Source organism: Mauremys mutica, chromosome 19 (genome assembly GCF_020497125.1).
Source record: "Mauremys mutica isolate MM-2020 ecotype Southern chromosome 19, ASM2049712v1, whole genome shotgun sequence".
NCBI lineage: Eukaryota > Metazoa > Chordata > Testudines > Geoemydidae > Mauremys > Mauremys mutica.
In genome coordinates this window covers 20,312,157-20,333,978 of record NC_059090.1, presented here as the reverse complement: position 1 = coordinate 20,333,978, position 21,822 = coordinate 20,312,157, and the positions used below count along the sequence as shown (strand labels likewise).

At 37.7% G+C, this 21,822-nt stretch overlaps 1 protein-coding gene across 3 annotated transcripts in view; it reads left to right on the top strand.

The window, feature by feature from the left end:
- USP32 (ubiquitin specific peptidase 32) overlaps positions 1-21,822 on the top strand; it is a 137,299-nt gene that overhangs the window by 41,793 nt on the left and 73,684 nt on the right. For all 3 annotated transcript variants that reach the window (XM_044994066.1, XM_044994065.1, XM_044994064.1), the window contains exons 3-5: positions 15,465-15,570; positions 16,210-16,328; positions 19,380-19,539. In XM_044994066.1, the coding sequence (XP_044850001.1) occupies positions 15,465-15,570; positions 16,210-16,328; positions 19,380-19,539 (385 nt within the window). The remainder of the gene's footprint in view (positions 1-15,464; positions 15,571-16,209; positions 16,329-19,379; positions 19,540-21,822) is intronic.

Genomic DNA, 21,822 nt, shown 5'->3' with positions numbered 1-21,822 from the left:
TCGTCATAACTTAGGTAAGTGAAGTATCAAAAAACCCAGACAGAATTCAGAGGAATAGCACATTATCATCTTATTAGCTGGATATTTTAAATTCTTGTCACAGTAAAGGTTGTTGGATTCATGCAGATAATCACTTTTAGATGATATGACTATTTTTATGAGAATATCGTATAATAGAAGGTAAAGAATGCATTTGTAAATTAGGGCTATAGCTGCGTGAACAAATTACCTAGAGAGATGACAACACTTTGTGTGAGCAAATACTATTTTTGTGAATAAAGAATGAATTTTTAGTGTGTTGACTGAAAAAATAGTTATTGAAAGTTTTTAGTTTATAAATTTAAACTTCATGTCCCAAACACAGAATAGATGATGGTTCAGCAGTTGTAGCCTTTGTCTTCCAGTCACAAATTTTGATTACTTTCAGTGATACAGAGAAAGTAGTGACTTTATGGACAAAAGAGTCTGAGGGGTCCTAATGGAGCTTGTGTACAAATAAAGATACATGTTTAAGTAAAATTTTATATAACCTACATAAAAATTACATCATTATGCCAGTTACTGTACCATTCATTAGAATCAAAATAATTAAAGTAAAATGTTATCAATAATATAGGAATTAGTTTTATTTAGGATTTGTAAGTACAATTTGATAGGTTTCCAAGACCTCAGTCTCATCCCTGAACTGCCTCACCACTTCTCCTCGCTTTAGGGCAAAGTAAAAGTTGTGGCACATGAATGGAGGAAGTTCTGTTAGAATATACAACAATATGGGTTGAGTTTAGAACAGTTCAGATGCCTTAAAAATAACATTTTTAAATGTCAAGGGTTTAAAAATATTCAATAACGTTTTGAATGTAGCACCTATCAAACTAATTGTTTCCTAGACATAAAGTTCAGTTATTTTTCAAACTACATGAATTGTGCCTTTATATAAATATATTCACTTGAGAAAATGACTGGTGATAAAATCATCCTTCTTCTCATATGCATGATGTATTTTCTCACCCTTTCATTTATTGTTGCACATAGACCTCATTTTATGGAATTTTCTGTCATTTCTGAAAAAAACTTGGCAATAAGAAAAATAAATTTAGGAAAAGGTACTATAGCAGAAGAGTTGAGATTATTTTTTACTTACATAGAAGTGATTCCTCCTCCATGCAATCCCAAAAAATGCAAGAGTTCTACAGTACATTATTCTTTCAGACCCTCCTCTAATGATAAATGAGTGCTGCACTGGAGTAACATATTTAAACTGTTACCTATTTAGCCTTTAAATTTAATCTGCATGTTCAGGTACTGTTTGGAGAAAACACCTTTGTTACATATTTATTATAAATATAATATGTAAGTGCATTTAGTTGTTGCTAAAGTTAATCTGATACATAGCTCAAAAGTGTAATTTTTTACCTAATTTAAAAAAATATATGTAAATAATGTTATAAAAATGCTTGCTTGGACCCCTAGTCCTGCATTGTACTACGTGCAGGCATTGCAGTTGGCCCATGTAGAGTTCCATTCAGGTCCCTGGGTCTGTAGGAACAGCAGGCTATTCATACATTGTGAATTGCAGGATTGGTGGAGACTAAATTTGTACTTTTATTAAACTCTGGATAGACTCGATCTATGTTGCTTATGATTTGAGGTACTCACACAGTATACCAAAAAGCTATCTGTTGTCGTCTTATTTCTCCACATCAGGATTCAGACAGTATTTCTTTTAATCCATTCTTGCTGTTACAGCAATAGACTCCAGCCCTACTGTCTGCTTCTTGCAATAATTTTTACGTTTACAAAATAGCTATATTTTTACATACGCTGTCAACATAATAACAACCCAGCTTGTAGCAGCTGGCTGTGTAGATTTTCCTTCCAGAAAAAGCATCATCAAAGAATGACAATCCCTTCCTCTTGGCCTTCCTCCTTAATATATCCCCAAATACACTGGCCTGCTGCTGCAATATGTATTCTGTAATGGGTTTGGAAAAGGGTGTGGCACACGGAATAAAAAAACATAAATTTGCTGTCCTTGCAAAATGCCTTTCCTAGCTCTCTTACATATCTAGTTGAATTACTCTTTGTAGTCAAGCAACAAAAGATCTAAGAGTAAAGTGAAAAAAAGAGTAAACCATAGGATTGAATAATAGCAGGAACCTCTAGAATAATTCACATTTAGGAACCATAGTTCATGTGTAGTTTAAAGAGATACTGTCAACTTGAATTTTTTAACTGACTAATCTTAAAAATAAAAACCCAGTGATGTTTTTCTGGTCACCTGCCAAGGGGCTTTTCTTGGCAAGTGAGTGTTGCAGTCCCCAGAACAACATCACCAGATGTGTTCAAGCTCCCTCTGAAAATCTCCTTCACAGCTTGCACATTTCCACCTGCCTACTGATCTCTTCAGCAGCAGCGTTGTGGTGATACTCATCCCTTGGGCTTGCAGAAACATGTCTATCCCCTTCCTGTTCTTTGCCCCCATTTTGCAATGCTTGGATCTGGGAAGGAATTAAGGGTGCTGCGGGTGCTCTCCAGCCCTTTTTGATTTCAGTCACACCTTGGTTCCCATTCCTGAATGTAGTTTCTCTATCATGGTTATCACTTGTTTCCTTTGAAATAAGGTATACTTTTTCTTCCTTTTTCTTTTATTCTATCCAGTCCTCTGGATTTCAGATAAGTGTGTGAGAGAAAGAGAGGGAGGAGCTTTGTTACTTACTACGGTTAATGTGCAGTCCCAAACAGTGAGGCAAAAAAGAGCCAATTCGTTTTGATCCAATCTCTCCCTCAACAGAGGGAGTTACTGTCAGCAAAGAAATGGGACTCAGCCACGTGGATTAGCCCTGCCTTTTCTTTAGAAGTAAAAATGTTTTATTAATTGTGTCTTCTCTCTGAGGATCTCAGAGCACTGTACGTACATTCATGAATTAGGTTTCAACACATTTATGAGGTAGGGAAGTATCCCTATTTTATGAATGAGAAAACAAAGATAAAGTGCTCCTCAAAGTCACCCAGCAGCTGTCTGGCCTCACTGGAAGTAGAGTTCAGGTTTCCTGGTTCCCTGTCCTGCATTTTAGTTACAAGATCATATTCTCTTTTAGACATTTCAAAAGAACAAGGATGGAATATATGACAGGACGGGTTTTTTTACTATTGGGTAGGACTAGTATTGAGAAAACACTTAGCGAAAATATTGCCACATTTCTTGACGATTGTGATGGCAGTGAAATGATTTTTGTGAGCTGTAAGCTTGCTCATGCAGTTCCATATCCTTTCAGTCTTGTCAGGGTAGTCTGAAAATTTCCAATGTTTATAAGTTATTTCATAGCTGACATCCTTTCTTCCTACAGTTTTAAATAGTTTCTTGTAGCCTTTCGAAGCTGAGTGAGAAGTGGAGGCATTGAAGTTGGCTCATCCAGTTTTCCTTTGGCCTGCGGCAACTAATGTTCTGTAACAGTCAGGCTTCTGTATAGCATACCACTTGGGGAAATTCTGCTTGGTTCTGTCACCAGTACCTCACAGCTGCAGAATTTTTGTGTTCAGCTTAAAATAAAAAACATCCCATAATTCATGCTGATCTGTCATGAAGGTATTTCTCAGGCCAAGTGCATGATTTCTACCCTTGGTACATAATTTCCTGCCAGCCCAGTGGGCAATAGAAAGCTTTATCTGAACCCTTCTTTTCTGCCTCTGTTTTGCTTTCTCAGTTTTTGTTGCATGTGGACATCGTTCATTACTTTTTGCTCTTATCTTCTGTTCCTCACTTTGGTGCTGTTTCTCTCTTCCTCCTCAAATATTTTTCCCTTCTGTCCCTGTCTGTGTTCTTGAAGCTGGTCCTATTTTTGCTTCACAAAAGGGCAGGAATGAAAAGTGTCGTCACCAGTTTGTTGCCCATGGATCATGCGTGTTGTCTGCATAATCCTACCGATCATTGCCAGCCTGGAAAACAGGAGAGTTTATCACAAAATGTAATAAAGCATAACTGGAGAATCTTGGTCTTCTGCATAACATAGCAATCTTTTGCGACTGTGGTGGAAGATAAGCTATGTGAAACTCATTACACAATATCAGACTTTTGGAGACTGTCAAAGAAGGACCATTGCCTGTCTGTGTCAGGGATTCCCAAATTGTGATATGTTTGCCACTGGTGGGATGTGAATTTACATTGAATCCATTTATGTTACAACTTATTTTTTTTTAAGGTGGTGGTCCATGAGCCAATAAAGTTTGGGAATTCGTGATCTATGTAAAATAAGAGTTTTGGTCTCTATCACAAGGTTGCCAATTTGTACCAAGTAATCTCAGCAGAGAAGCCATAAATTGAATGATTGTAGATTAAATTATCACCCTTTATGGACAGTTGCTCTGAGGGATGAGAAAGATTGCTGGGGTTCATGCTGCTGCCCGTGCTCTAACTGTCTTGTTAACTCAGTTTCCAGGCTGCTCATTAGCGTCTTTCAAAAACACTAAACATGTATCTAGGATATAAAAAATAATAATGTAAAGTTTGAGTTGTAATCTTTAACTCAGTATTTCTTCTGAATAATACCTTTTGGCTAAACATCTCATGTTTACTTCAATCCTCTACATGTGAAATAAAAAAATGCTTTTATTCAAGGACTACCTTCATGGAAAAACCATGCTTGGGCTGTGTCCCACAGTCTTCATTTCTCTCTCTTCAGTTTGGGACATGATCATCCTCCGAAGGTTTCCTAAGTCCTGATCATTATTCACCTCTGAAGTGAGACCAGGGAGAAGCACACACTTTAGATGCTCCTATTTCTTGTCTCCACATGTTCATCTGTTACGGTTTAACAGTATGTTTAGCTTTGAATTCAGTTGCACTGTGGCTGTTGTCAGCAGTATCTTGGGCGCCTGGGGCTAGTTAGTAAATAATTGTTATAGAAATGTATTTTTTTTCAACCATTGACACTGATAAAATAAAAATAAAATCTAAAAAGTAAAAATCGAAACACTAACAGTTTGATTTGTGTAAATACATAACCAGATGAACTCATCTCCTTTATTTCATGTTATTACTTACTACAGAGCCCTTGCAGCACCACTAGACAGTGACAGGCTCCTGGGGTTTTCTAAGCATTGACTTCCCCCATCCCTTCAGCTCTGGTTTGACTGGGATGAAAGACAAGTGTTCTTTGGCCAAGACCCTAGATGAGTAATGTGGTCATGGGGCTGTACTCAGAATTAGTTCACCAAAGCACAGTCCTACTTTCAAGTTATTTGGAAGTCTCACGTGCCTGAATTATTGCCGTTAATAGTATCCGTTAAAGCAAGAGCTTATTGGGCCGACTTCAGGCCAGTCAAACAATGTGTTCTTAGCTGTGAAGGGTCTCATGAAAGTTAAAAGTGGGGATCTCTTATTGGCCCAAATACTTACATCAGCTCAGGTTTGATTACTTGGTTGAGGGCAGGTATACACTTAAAATGCTTCAGCAGCGCAACTGCAGTGCTTGGATTAAAATGCTGCTATGCCTATGGGAGAGCTTCTCCCGTCAGTGCAGATAATCCATCTTTGCGAGAGGCTGTATTTATGGTGATGGGAAAAGCCCTTCCGTCTACACTGGGGGGAATTTTCATTCCCTTGAGTGACGTAGTCATACCAAAGTCAGTTTGTAGTGTAGACTTGGCCTCTCTAGCAAGCCCTGTGGCTAATCTAGGAGTAATGTTGATTAATCCAAAGGGGTTCTCTGTCACAAATGTCTTAACTTTTAATTGTTTATATATTGAAGAAAAGATAGAGGTGCATTAGTGATTCTGATTTGGCCTGAAGTGGAAAGGATATGCAGAATGCAATTAAAAAGGAAGGAAATACCTGACGGTGGCTTTTAATATGGGGAGACTGGGAAATAATTTAGTAAATTAGACTTCATTGGAAAAGATCGAGCTAGGTCTTGTTTGCTAATCCTTTGTCTGCTGTTTCACATTAGGCTTGCCACATGTTTTCATTACAAAGAATAACTTACGGGACTGGAAAAGATGATATATGCCACTGTCTTTTTTTCATAGTCTACTTAAGCTAATGTCTGGGACTTGTAAATATTTAGTGGTTAAGTGCAGGATGAGGAAACCAAGGCCTTGGCTACACTGGCGCTTTGCAGCGCTGCAGCTTTCTCGCTCAGGGGTGTGAAAAAACACCCCCATGAGCGCAGCAAGTTACAGCGCTGTAAAGTGCCAGTGTAAACAGTGCCGCGGCTCCCAGCGCTGTAAGCTAATCCCCATGGGGAGGCGGAGTACCTGCAGTGACCACACTCGCACTTCAAAGCGCTGCCGCGGGAACGCTTTGGAGTTTCGAGTGTAGCCAAGCCCCAAGTCTCTCAAAATGGGGTACACATACTGTGTAGTTCATAGTGAACAGCATGTGATTTTTCTTATATTTCTGAGTAACACTCAAAGCACTTTCTAGTAATTTATATAAAACAAATAGGAGCATAGGGATGGTATCCACTTAATCAAAGATAAAAATGATCACCACCTGATTGTACACATTGTTAGGTGGATTTTCTTCTATAAAGACATTTATTGTGGTTCCTGAGCTTTAATTTGCATTGTTTTCAGAGATTTCATAGAATGTCAGGATTGGAAGGGATCTCAAGAAGTCATCTAGTCCAACCCCCTGCTCAAAGCAGGACCAATCCCCAGACAGATTTTTGCCCCAGATCCCTAAATGGCCCCCTCAAGGATTGAACTCACAACCCTGGGTTTAGTAGGCCAATGCTCAAACCACTGAGCCATCCCCCCCGCCAGTGAGGTCTTGGCTGTGTAACTTCCATTGATGGTAATAAATTGGAAAGCCAAATCCCCAGGCAAGCCTTGAAAATTTGGGGGACAACGACCACTGTGGCCTTCCAACCTCAGTATGAGTTAAATGATTTAAGGCCCTCTGAAATTAAACAAAATTCCTATATCGTGATGATATCAGGTCTTAATCACACCACTGTCCTATAACCGAGTAACCGTTGGTTGGTTTCATCTCTTACATCCAATACCATCTTTTAAAACCATTGCAAATAAGAGCTGTTTAAGTTCCATACATAGGTATTAAGAGCCATTCATATATTTTAATCTTTAAAAATAGATTATCCCTCAGAAATCGGTTCTAAATCAGAGTTTAGGTATGTACAATTCTAGTCTGAGGACCTGGGCATGGCTCCACTGTTCCCCTCAGCTAACGATGTTTGTCTCTCCCGATGTGCAGTATGTATTAATGTCTGTTTCATTATGAAATTTATCATTTCATTTAAGTTCTTCTGCTCCAGCTGGAAGACCTTGGTATTTTTGTGTCTGCTAGGCTTGGTTTTAGTTAAGCAAGGTGGAAACTTAGCACCTCCTCTCCTTAGAGGTATGATAGTCTCTGCACATGAAGTTGCCTTAAGTCCACTGAGTGTCATATAAATCAGAGCTTCACAGTGAAGGCATCAACTTTGCCATTCCAGTATATTGGTATTGTTTTTTCACTATACTTTTTAAATGAGTAGCGATGTGCTTTATTTCTTTAAAACACTTTTAAAACTGTGTTTTACACTGGAAAATAGATAGAGGGATGATAAAAGATTATGGCCCAGGTATGTGCCTCTTGCCTCCAGACATAGAATGCGATTTGCTCTTGCCCTGATTAATGCAAAGACTTGGCCACACAGGAAATTCTTTTAGTGCCTTTTCCTTTCCAGCCATCTATTTCTTAGGTTCTCCACTTTTAATTGTGCTTTGTCAATTCCTCGGTCTCTGGTAGGGTGCTCAGTGCATAATGGAATAAAATTGGAATGGAAAAACAAATGTCCTTGTTGTGTAATGTGAAAACAATAGTGTTGATATACAGGGAAAGAAGGAAAAGTTAAAACCAAAATGATGCCGTAAATTACAACTGGACTGAATTTGGCACAAACCCTCTGGCTTCAATGGAGTTGGACCTAATTACACCAGAGCTGAATTTTGCCTGTTGTGTACAATAGTTAGTTTTATTCTTCATCACTTCTTATTATGGGGTGGGAGGAAACAATATTCCTAGAGGCAGAAAACTAAATTTGGGGTTAAAAAAACCAAGTGAATTGTTGCTAGGCCAGATGTGAAGTCTAACTTGCATTTTGATGACTTTAGGCAAGAAAAATGGTTCTAAAAAACAAAACAAAAAAATGCAAACTTCCGATAGAGGTCAGCACTTTAGATCTTCTTTATTAGAGGTGCCTTAAGTAATAGTCTCGCCTTTTAGTCAGATCTAAAAACCATGAGTAGTACTGACGAAGTGGGTATTCACCCACGAAAGCTTATGCTTCAATACTTCTGTTAGTCTATAAGGTGCCACAGGACTCTTTGTTGCCTTTTACATTAGTACTGTAAGCAGTTCTTATTATGGAGTGATTACAGTCCCTTCGTTGTAGTTAAATTTGTGGCTAGGTTTTTATTGATCTCTCACTTTCTCGAAGTAATCTCTTTGAAAATTTGTTTGTGTCTGAGTAGAGAAATTTGATAGAAATCTTTTCAGATGAAATATACAAGTTGTTAGAACTTAGAACTAACGGGTGTCCATGTTTTGAAAATTCTAACTTCTTTAATTAAATATCTCCAAAAACAGCTTAGCCTAGAAACTTTATTTGTTGTATTCAATAATTATTTGTGAGATATAGTGCATAGATATAGTGTGAAAAGATTTTATAGTTGGAATATGTCACTGATTGCTAATGTTTGGGCTCACTGTCAAAGTTTCTGAACCATTTGGAAACTCTTTCCTAATTAACTTACTCACATTTACTGTGAATTGTGTTCTTTATTTTAATGACACCAGAAGGAACATTTTTCATTTCCCTTGTAATATTACAGAGAGTCCTCTGTGTCTATGCCTTATGAACTCTATAGGTAAATTAAGGACTAAGGAACAAGGTTTGTGGGTTTTGACAACCTTGTTGTTTTTAGGGCTTATTGAATTTTTTCCATTTTGTAGCAATTCTTTACCTGCACATTTTAATCTATTACAAAGAAACCATCCCCTTTTAAAATTCCTCCATACTGTTTAATTCTGGCTTTTTTAAAAGAAAAGCCTAATTTTGTCCTGTCTTTCTCTCAAGGGAGACAGTAGATGTAGCTATACAATGCGCTAAATGAAATCTTCTGTTAACTCATAAAACAGAACGGTAATAGAAGTAATGGACATTTGTGTCTCAATTTACTATATATAACACTTTACACAAATAGTTACTATACTAGTACTATATTACCAGACTAAGATTTAAAAATTGGATTCCAGTCTTCCACAAAATAGCATTTGTATAACAAGCCATAAGAGGTTTCCAGAATTCAGTTGTAGAGCTGATAATATAAGCTAAGGGTAAGACTGCAAAGTGCAGGATGCAAGTTACATAGCTGCCTACACAAACAATTGGCAAAGAGTCACTGGATTTTTCAATTTGCACATTCATGTGTACACTCTATGAATGAAGGCAGGATGACATGTACAAAATTTGCAATGGAAGTTTGTTGGCACCAGCAAAATATTGTTCTATTCTTGTCTTGTCATGATGATAGCCATCCCATTTCAAGGCTACCTTTTGTTATGTGTGCCAGGCCATTTCTTGCTGGGTTTTCTGTGCTATATTTTGATGTATCATTTGAACTTTTGTCATAAAAAGTCAATACGCAAAGTGCATATTAAATTCATCTTCCAATATTGAACTATTCTAGTGAAGTGTGTTACTGAATTTCTAAATGACTTCAAGTAAGCCTTTTTGTCAGGCTGACTTGGTCATGACAACATGGTGTTTGAGGAGTCTTGTAGAAAAGGAAAAATATACTGTACATTACCACACAGGCCTTATGTCATTGACATGCATAAAAATAAATAAGGAGAGAACAAAATTACTTTACAAGATAATGGACATTAGGATAAATGTTCTGTTATACTTTACTGTGAAGGTCACACCAGAGGATTCCAGATACAGTACACACATGTTGTTTCAGTTTTTGTTTCAGTGCTTTTAAAAATATCTTAGAGTAGATCTTTACAACATCAAAATTTCAGGAATTAACTCAGTCAGCTTCTTTTCAGATGCTGTGCTGAGTTTTATCTTAAAAAGATGAAACAGTATGTTGTTCCCATTTTGTCCACTCACATTACCTTACTGTTAAACAGTGAATCAGCTTAAAAAAAAGTCTTAATGAAGAAAAGAATGGAGTTAAGACGAGTGAAGAGAGCAGAAAAGGAAACTGAAAGAGAAGGTCTGTAAAAGTAGACCTTTGTCAGTATAGATTTTAATGCTTATTATACATTAGGACAGCATTGCTTCCAGTCTTTCTACACTTGTATTTTTACAATAGGATCATACATTGGCTAGTGGTCTGAAACAACACAGTTGTCTATTGCCGCCTCCTGGGGTGTTTACCAAATCTTAGTACTTTTGGCTTCCAATAATAAAATAAGTATTGTAATCCCTACAACAGCCACATTAGCTATTTTAACTGTGCAGGTGCCTTTTCCAGCGAGTTTTGAAAAAGTCCCTAAGTCTGTGCTGTCAAAATTGCATTTTTTTCCTGAGGTTTTGTCTTTAATCACAAAGAAATTAGCCATCTGCTGAGGCTGGTTTGCTAATAAGTTTCCTTCCTCAGGACTGCTCAATCCACGCCTTGGATCTCTTTTAGGGAGTCGCTCCCACATCCCTTATTTCTGGGTGAGGCGACAAGCCACGTGTCTAAATGAGACAGCAGAACCACTTAATATGATGTTGTCTTAGGTGACTATGGTCAGCCCTGTTACACATAGTTATTGTTTAGTATCTGTCCGAGTTGGTGCATATCAGCTGCCATTCATCTGCCCTTGTGTAGGGCACACAGGGGAGAAGGAAGACTTTTTTTACCACGCTAGTGAGAGGGAAGATGTGATTTCTCCCTTCCTCCCCCAATCTCTTCTAAGAACCTTCCCACTTACATTCTAGCCTGCATAATTCTGCCAGGAGTACTGCTTCTAATTCTCTTTGGAAGCCGGTCTGAAAAGTATAATGTTGGAATTGCAAATTGTAAAGAGCATGCTTTGTCTAAGATGGACAGCATTTACTTACAGGGTTTTAGGAATAAAAAGGCCTTATATGATCTACATGCTTAAGGAGTGTTTGGACTTGTGGATTTTCTTCAGTTTAGAAAAGTGTCTTAGCAAAATAAATTCAATGAGATTTAATTGAGTGAAGCATAAATAAACTAATTAGATACGTATATAACTTGGAACTTTGCTCACGTACTTGCTGGTTGACAGTTACATCTAGGTTCCCATCCAAAAGAGTTACTTACCTTTTATTTAAAAAACAAACCCCCCTGCTTTTCGGTTGTGATTGTCATTTTTGAGGGACAGGGTTTTCATAACTCCTAGTGCACCCAGAATTTGTTTTTTTTTTTATTTGAAAGTAACCATATTAATACTTGAAAGCTAGGATAGCTCTTACCTGATCAGATGAGCTAACAGCATATTTTTAAACGCTGTGAATTATTTCCTTTCACTGCTAAAGGTAGATAACCCACATATGCAGTATAGCCTTGAAGACCCCTTATGGAATCAAAATGATTATGAGTAGGAAGTGTGGAATTTAAAACTCTGACAGTGTGCATGGAGCATCTACAATCCGTTTACCCAAATAAGCACAAATTTAGCTTTTGTAATGTACCCGCTGGAGCATTTCGAGATGGGTTAAACTGCATTAATAGAAGAAGATGATCCAAACATCTTCTGGGAAGCCAATCTATTTTTGTAGCATTATGCAACAAGCAGTGGAATGAAATTGCAGGTTCTACATAATGGTTTCCTTAGAATGTGCTCCATCTGTACTATAATAGCATTTGAATTCACATACCTATGGGCGTCTTAAACTACTTCAGTGGAGAGCATTAAAAAGAATAGATTGATGATGGAGAGTGGCACAGAGCTCATCTAACAGTGTGTAAGGCTACGTATAGGTTTTGCTGGACATCTATCTGGTGCAGATCTACTGCTGGTAGTAATTATGATGGTACCGATAGAGGCAAGATACTAGCACTTTTAGCACCATATTACCTAATCTTATTTGGAGTAAGTCTAGAAAACATGGTGATATAAACACAAGTGAACACTTGTCCCCTGTCTAGACTAGCACTGTGTTGCTGTCACTGGTGGAAGAGCAGCAATGGGAGTCTTCCCACAAATCTACTGTAGACAAGACTTTAAAGGGCTGTTACAGCAGTTACTAATTATAGTGAAACTAGTTCAGATAAAATGCAGTCAAATTATCTTTCCAAACATCTCACTGGTGCTATAAACGTTAGAGAAATTTGTCAATGACTGTAAGCAGCTCATGACTAATCTAGCTGCCATTCCATGAGGTGGAACAGCAGTTTCCTTTTCTTAATGACTTTATAATATTTCCCCACAAGAGTTAGAGGGCATAAATCAGTCACTGACAGCAGGGGAATGCCCTGCCCCCCAAATTTTCTTCAGTTTTATTTATTGGGAACCTCCATCCTAGCATCAAACAAATGCTCTTCTTGCTCCTAAATCTTATGCTGTTGTTGTTGAACCTGGCTGTGATGCAGCTTTGAGCAGTGGTCTCCCAACCTTTTTTGTCTGGCAGGCGCCAGACAATGAGCCACAGAGGACCGTGGCAGCGGATGAGCATCCGCCAAAATGCCGCCGACAAGCAGTGTCATCCAGAGGCGTTGCCACCAAAATACCGCTGAAAATCGGCAGCATTTCGGCAGCGACGCCTGTGGATGACGCAGCTTGTCGGTGACATTTCAGCAGATACTCATCCACCGGCCAGTACACAGGCGCACTTAGATGTCCCGGCGGATGCTGGCGCCTGCAGGCACCGCGTTGGGGACCCCTGGAAAAGCCCAAAAATATTTTTATATGGTCACTTGTACCTCTTCTTGAGCTTCACATGCCTGAGGTGCATAACAGGCCTTCCATTTTGGGGAGGAAATGGATGAGTGTAACAATTCATACCGCTGTGTTAATGGTACTGTATAAAACACAGGATATTTCTACATTAATTTTTTAGCCCCATTGATTTCTGATATATATGGTAATGCTATTATGCAAACTTCTGACTTGAGTGCATTCATGGCTCCCGCTGAAGCCAGTGATAGCTGTTTGTGCACATTTGAAGTAATATTTGCATTTAATTCAGTTTTTGAAGTTGTTTACTGAAAATACGTATTGCTGATGAGCTAAAAATGTGCTATTTAAGGGTACTAAAATAGTACTAGACAGGAACACCTGCTGAACTGTAATGTTGATTGCTTTAGCACTGTCAAATATGGTTCTCTTTGAAATAACTGACTATTGCAGAGTAAAGGAAAACTTAAGGCAGTTGCTGCTGAACATGGTCTGCCAGCCAAACCATGACCAGTGCAGTATCATTTGTTCTGTTGTCTGTGACAGTAATATTTCCCCATCAGCCAGACTTCGGAGTCTATGGTTAGTTGCACTGTGCAGTATCTGTAAGAGAACCAAATGAGAAGAAATGTAGGTTTTAAAGTAGTTTCTCTTTGAGAGTGTAACTTAAACGCCGACTGCTTTCATTTCTAACATAGATTTCTGTTCCTATTAGTGGTAAGATACTGATGCTTGTAGATAATGTAGTTAGTGAGCATTCTAAATCAGGAGGTGTTCTTAAAGAACAGTACAACTGGAAGTGTGTTTTATAGAAAACACTTCATGCTTATATCTTCTCGTTTTCCTTTTTCTTTTGTAAAGTTAGAGGGAAGGTGAAGAAAGTGACATATTGGAATAAACCTGGTAGTGATTCTTGGTTACTAAAATTAATTGTTGCTTGTCCTAAAGTGACTTCCTGCATAAATATCACATCTATAAATATTCAACCAGTATTTAAATATGCTGGCTAGCTAAAGAGCAATGCATAAATTGGTCTATTACGGGGTAGGCAACCTATGGCACATGTGCGGAAGGTGGCACGTGAGCTGATTTTCAGTGGCACTCATACTGCCTGGGTCCTGCCCACCAGTCTGAGGGGGGGGGGGGGGCTCTGCATTTTAATTTAATTTAAAAATGAAACTTCTTAAACATTTTAGAACCCTTATTTACTTTACATACAACAGTAGTTTAGTTATATATTATAAACTTATAAAAAGAGACCTTCTAAAAATGTTAAAATGAATTACTGGCACACAAAACATTAAATTAGAGTGAAAAATGAAGATTCGGCACACCACTTCTGAAAGGTTGCCGACCCCTGGTCTATTGTATAAAAGACAAATGCTTCAGTCCCGCTATTGACCACTTCATTGGTAAATAGTGGCTCCTTATGAAACTTAAGTGTAAGCCACTTCTGTATCGAATTGGCATCGCTCCCTTCAAATGAAATCTTCAATTCCAGTGATTTCCATAAACATTTCTACAAAATCAATTACTGAATAGTTTTTCATGTGACTGGTGTAGCTAAACTAAATGCTAGTATACTGATATGTACTACATATGTTTGAAGGATATCCATGGAATAAACTCCCTATTTTTGCAGCCATGTGATAAACTGTTGAACCTTGGAATAAACTGCATTTTGTTTGTACCATGAATCTTCTTGCCTGTGTTCTGTCCACTAATCTATTTCTGTTGGGATTGCTGCTACTATTCCAAATTTCTGAGCTTTCAAACAGCCATTTTTTTGTGATCAATAATTAATACAGCCACCCCAACCACTAAATAATAAAACCTGTCCTGTCCTTGACAGTGGGCTACCTTTTGTGCATTTCAGATTGTGTTGGTCTAGCAAACAGCCACTAGACTTGGATCTTTCCCTGACCCAGCCAAGTTACCCATTCAGACAGCTGTGTACTGCGATCCACCTGCTTCTTCTTTTCTAGTGTGGAGGCCTTCAGCTCCTATGGAGCACATTGGTCGTAGTGGTGGGTGTGCCTGAATTCCTTTGGTAGGACATTCACGGTGCTTTCTCTCTCCATAGGTGATAGCACGGAGCAAATTCTAACTCCTGCTTTACACACTCCTCTCCCAATCCAGGCAGCAGTCTCTTTCCACAGGCCTGGACTATTGACTGCATTGTTTCTTGTCCCTCCTTGTACATGAGGGAAATAGTTAACTTACTCTCAGTTTAAAGAGAGAGGGGAAAAAAAGAAGAGTAGATGGGCAGGAATTGTTTGTATTCAGTAATCCTTCTGTTATTCCCATGGCTTGCTCTCAATCTACTCTTGAGGATGTTATTTCCCTCATGGACTATTTAAGATAACTTGGAAAGACCCTTTTATAGGCATTGAGAATAGGAGATAGGAAACAACAGCAAACCTAATGTGACTAACAAGGATCAGAAAAGCTTCTACATGAATAGAAGGTGACTAGCCTAAAACAAAAACCAGGACCCCAAACACAGCTTGTTGTTGTTTTTATTTTTTCATCCTCACACTTTCAGTCTCCCTTCCATAATTTAAAGAATGAAACTTAACTGTTTTTGTTTCGTTATTTCTAGGTCATCTACTGTTCATTTGGGGGAACATCCAAAGGGCTACATTTCAATAACCTGATCGTGGGATTAGTCCTGCTTACAAGAGGCAGAGATGAAGAGAAAGCAAAATGTGAGTAACAAGTGCGTGTAATCAGAGTAACAAGGTGCATAGAATGTAACCTATGTAGAACATGCTTTTCTAAAGCAAAGATTAAGTTGAGGTTTTTAATATGTAGATCTTGATTTTTATATGTAACTCAGAGCACAAGTTAATTAATCAAGACTTTTTTTTTTTAACTATGCAGATCTCAATATACATTCAGGATTTTTATGTTTACAGCACTTAATAAAAGTGAAATGATCTGACATTACATAGTGAACACCCAAGTGTGTCTGAATCTTGTGGAAAGGCAGCTGGGGATATTCTGTAAGGAAGAGAGTTACATCTCAGTTCTTTTTTTTTTGAAAATTTTATCTAAAATATCTGCATAATGATTTTTGTTAGTTTGTCTTCCTCTTAATTTGACTCTACAGTATTTGGTTTTCCTTTGGCTAGCAGGTAATAATATACAGAAGGAAATATTTGTTAACTCCTTATGGAGCAATACCAGAGCTTGGTGGAATGAGCCTAAATAAGACTCTTGTGCTTTGATTACCGTACAGTTATTGGCACTCTGAGTCAGGTTTAAATGGAATTTTTGAAAGCTTAACTGCAAAATCAGCACAACTTTTGTAGTACATTTGTTTTAATCTCTCTCTTCTTACCTAGACATTTTCAGTCTCTTTTCCAATGAATCTGGGAGTTATGTTGTCCGTGAAGAGATGGAGCGGATGCTTCATATTGTTGATGGAAAAATCCCAGATTCGCTCAAGAGATGTTTCTCTGAGGTATGTCATGCAATTTTTAATGCATTGAATTTACAAGAGATGAAAGTATTACTGCTTTATTGGACAGTTTATTTTCTTTGCAATATACATGCATGTATGTACATTTTTCAAAAATAACTGTTTAAATACAGTATATATTCTAAGATTTAAAAGTTATAAATCCACATATGCAACTGCCATTGACAGGGCCTATGCAACGGCCCGGATCGTCCAGCACTTACACACACGCTTAACTTTATGTGTGTTTGCAAGAGTAATACTTGTGGTTAAAACCATGCTGTCAACTATAGTTTAAACACAGATGTTGTTAACAGGGGTTTCCTTGTCCAGTGTGTACAGGGATTATTTTCTTTGAGGGCAATGGTATAATCTTACTCACAAAGAAGTTGAGGGAAGTTCTACTTAGAAGTGTTTTTTCTGTTTAAAAATGGTGGTTTTAGCGTGGTTTCAGATAGAGTACTAAGAACAACCATGTTGGTTAATTGGAGAATTCAAGACTTTAGTATAAAGATTTGTCTGTTGCATTACTGAGTCAGAAAGTGGTCCAGTGAGCACGCTCATTGCCCTAAATAGAGTGATCGCATCTGAAAAGAATGAAAGGTATTGATCTTCATCTGGTGGCTGGCCACTGGACTATTATGGGGAAAAATAAGATTTTTATTTAAAATAATAGTGGAGTATACCATCACTAACATTGGTTTTAGACCAACATTACGTTTGCATCAAAGGAAAATTAAATTCCCAGCATTATTGTACGGTATACTATTGAATTACCAGATTAGGTAACATATCTCCAGTTTTTTCAAGAGGTGATGTGAAATCATTTTTTTTTTAAAAGTTGTTTGAGTTTGTTTGGCTTATATGCAAGAGAAATTTCTAGTATTTGTAGATTTATACATGAAGGTGGAAATAAACAGCAGGTAATTCTGATGTAAGTTACTAACTGTATTACCTTATAAATCTCATATATTTTACATTTAGATTACATATCTTAACACTGAACTCACTGATATAGCCATTTAAAATTTGTAAAAGTTTCTTTTTAATGTAGTACACTAAAACGTGTTGCCTTTTACACTCCAGTTTGATACAAACATATAACCCTTATGTTCAAGAATACAGCAAATTAAACTTCTTTTCATTAAAATCAGTGGGAGAAAATCAACTGACACATTTTCTTTCATATGTAAGAATTAGGTTTTATTGTGTTTTGCCTTTTGTTTCAGATACAGTGTAAATCAAAACAGATAATTCTGTTTGAGTTGATGGAAAGCTCTCTGCTTTTCAAAGCACCACAGTCCATTAAAAGGTGCTTTTCCAAAAGCAAATTGATTTCAGTTGTCTTTGCGAAGCTTTCTAAGTCCCATTGCTAGATGTGCTTTCTTCCTTTACAAACCTTTCTATGCTACCTGCAGAAATGAGCAAACAATTGAAAAAAAAAATTAAAATTTAGGCTTTTTTCCCAAATACGTTTTTGAATTTTTAATTCAAGAAGTGGTATAGACAGTACAGCAGATGTTTAGCTGACAAGTCATCCGGCAATCACCACAGCAGTTATATTATAGGCATAAATTTTTAACAATGAGGGTGATTAACCATTGGGACAAACTATCAAAGGAAGTGGTGGATTCACAGTCTCTTCATGTCTTCAGATCAAAACTGGATGCCTTTCTGGAAGATATGCTTCAGTTAAACACAAGTTATTGGGCTCAATGTAATGTCCTGTGATGTACAGGAGGTTGGAATAGAAGATGTACTTGTCCTTTAAACTTTGAGTCTAAAAAATCCTAAAACGCACCCGGTAACATTGTCTTCCTTGACAGATACTCTTGCCAGTGCTGTAAATATATATAAAAATAAAGTATACACCCATGAAGGTCCAGGATTGACAGATGAGATTTTGGTGATAAACACCCTGAGTGTATGAGTGGCAGTCATTAATGAACAGATGTGATTTAAGCAGCAGCATGTTTAGAATTTATATGCTGCAAAGCTTACTAAGAGTCATAACGGACACACAAACTTACCCGCTTAAAAATGTTACTGATAGCATGTAGCCCGCAGAAACTGTTTACAACTAGATCTCCTTTCTCACTATTTCTTGTAATAAACTATTTTTAGTAATGAACTAGTTTAAAATAATTGACTTTATCATAATAGCAGAGAAACTATTTAGATATGTTTTTAGTTTTTAATATTTTTCGCCTTTCAGACCTGGCCTGCTTGTGGTCATTAAGGATTCCAAGGAACTCTTGCAAATTAGGGGTGTCAACCTAGGGGTCCTAACCAGATTCCAGCTTGGACAGTGACATTCTGCCTACCTCAGTCTTCCTTGCCGTTTCAATGGCAGTATTTTTCTTCATTTTGTGCCCTGAACTATTTGTAGTGTTGATACTTTATATTACCCAGCTGCTGTGTTTCACTCTAATGTGGTTGCACTTCAGTGATGGATGAAATCTTCATTGGGTGTAACTTGTATATTGATTTTTACATATATTGCAAAATATTTTGGAATCAATGGGGTCAATAGGTGTTGCATAAAACTAATGTGATGGTTATAGTCACACCCATAAACTTCAGTAGTCCTATTAGTATTTGTCAGTGTTCTACTAATAAAGAGATTCAGACACTTTCACTGCATGGCTGTAACAGGACATATTTTGTGCTCTGTAGAATCTATTATCTGAGGTGCTCAGGGTATTATCAGCTACCATAAAAATACATTAAATTTGATTTAAAAAAACCCAACCTTGTGAGTGGTAGGAAAGTATTATCCTTATTTCACTGAGAGAAACATGTTTAAGTGACTTTACCGAGGCCACACTGAGTCAGTAACAGAGCTGGAATGGAACCCAGGGCTCTTACTTCTCAGTCTAGTGATAGATTTCAGGGCAACGTGGAAGAATTGACATGATCCCATGGACATTGTTTCAGCACTTGTTTTTAGAGGAGGTTGCCACACCCTCTCATTCATACAGCTTGATATTTCATGTTTACGATTGTTCCAGGAGAAGAGAATGACTTATTCAATTTTCATTCCTTTTATTGTAGGGTGAAAAGGTAAACTATGAAAAGTTTAAGAATTGGTTATTGCAGAACAAAGATGCTTTCACGTTCTCTCGTTGGCTGCTATCTGGAGGAGTGTATGTTACACTCACTGATGATAGTGACACCCCTACCTTCTATCAGACTCTGGCCGGAGTCACACACTGTAAGTAATTGGCATTTTTTGCTGTGTAAATGGGTATCTTTCTTACAGAGCTGGCCTTTGCTAACCTGAGTCCATAAAACTTAACTTTTGCCTCTTTTTGTGGTCATTCAACAAATCGCTACTGCTCCGTTAAGTTAAACTACATACAGTTCCACTGCTGAGGAATGTTATTTGTTGCCCATGCTAAAAAAATAATAATTGTTTTTTAGGGGAAACAGTACTGAGGTCACAAGACTTGTTTTAATGGATGTCAACTAAGTATGATTTTTAAATGTTGTAATGTGCCACATGGAAAATATATTTTCCATGTATCTTCCTTTTTCTAATGAACGTAAGCAAAACGTCTTATTAATTTGATTCCCTCTTTTGTGCACCAAGAATCACAAATGTCAGCACAGATCTATAAATAGTATTTCATAAATGTCACTGGTATCTCTTAATGTTTGCATTTCTTGGTGCAGTAAACAATGTTTTAGCTTTATTTATAGTCATAGATATAAACTAAACAGAGTGAAACCCGGTCTGCACTTGCATATAGGAAAGATCTCCAAAGAAATGTAGATAGAACTCTTTTTCTGAGTCCATCCTGAAGTAATATTAGGGCCATTTTGATGATATGAGGTGCTATTTTTCAGAGCCTGATTTGTTTAAGAGAAATTTTGGGTAAGCATAATGTAGTTTAATTTGAATTTATTCTACTTTTAAAAACTGCATGTATTACAGCTACCTCTGGAGCAACATTTAAGTGCTGGATAAATAATCCTTGTGTAAAGCTTTCAAAGGACTTAAGTATCATTTAGGACAGGAAGGATAATATTTGGTCAGGCTGCTCCCGAATATCTTAACCACATCTGGTTCATTTTGCTGTTCTGCCACAGACTTCGTGTGTGACTTTGAGCAAGTTATTTAATCTCTGTGCCTCAGTATCTCAGCTGTAAAATTATATATAGTCTGTTTACTTAGATTTAAATAACTTCCCTAAAAGCTCCTATTCTGAGCTCTAGGTGCCCTTGGCATCAGTTGAAAATACAGTACATATCTTTGATTGTTAATGATTATCCAATGGCATGTTTTCTTCTCAAATGCATACAACTGCAAGGCACCAGCATGTAATACAAACATTGTGTTAATGACTAGGGATCTCAATTGAGATTGAGGTTCCAGAAGCTGCCAAGATTTTATAGTCTGAACAGGAAAGATACACAAAGTGTGGAAGAGGAAACAGAGGCACATAGGAGAAATGACTTAGCTAAGGTCACATGGCAGGTCAGTAGTGGTAGAGCTGAATAGATCTCGAGTCCCAATCCAGTGCCCTGTCCATTGAATCGTACTACCTCGCCGAATCAAATCAAAATCTACTATCCCCCCGCCCGCCCCCAGTATCCAAAGAAAACTTCATTTCTAAACTTCTCAATATTCCCCACCCAAACACCTATTCGGACTTTGACATTGCCCAGATGATTTCACTTTCAGGACATGCTGCAGACCAAGGTAGGGGAGGGGCTTTGAGGATCATGCTTGTTCTATATCAAAGGGTGTTCATCGGATACGTTAGTGTTTGTGAGGTGTTCAGATACTACAGTGGTGTGAGGGCATAAGTAATTTCATGGGTTCTTCAGGATCAGTGTTCCCTGTTAAAAAATAAAATGGAATGAAGCTGGTCATACTGTTTTTGTGTATATATCCTTGCATCTTGAAGAAGTCAAGTAGTTTATAGATATTAGATCTTGTGAAAATTATGAGCAACATGGAATGTGCTGGTGGAGATTGTAAACTGTATTAAGTAAATATGTGTGAAAGGTTGCCACTTTTGGCAATTTATGAGTGAGAAGTCAACCCAGTCACAGATTCTTTAAAAATCCAAGTTACGTTCACTTCCCTTAAACTAAATACCAGCCACCAGATTTGCGAACTCTGGCACTTTTACTTCTTCCAATAGAATGTATGGCTGCTTGAATTGTAACCAATGCCCTATGTAGTCTGAGGAAGCTGGAACTAAATCCTGCAGTAAGGGTCTTGGATTCTGTATCACCAGAGCAGCAAACTAGTCTTTTCTCAAGTAGATGCAGCTTTGTATTGTACTTAGCTGTGTGCGTGCCCAGGACACTGGAGATGGAGAATTCTGCTTATGAGTATTTGCCAGGGCAGCGCTCGTGCACTGTGGCCCTTGCTCCTTCCCTGCCACATAAGGGTGGTGCCAGTGCATGCTCCTCGGTTCTTTCTCACTGCCCGTGGCTAGAGTCATAGCTTTCGGTCTCTGTTTCTGAGAAATGTTTCTTTGTA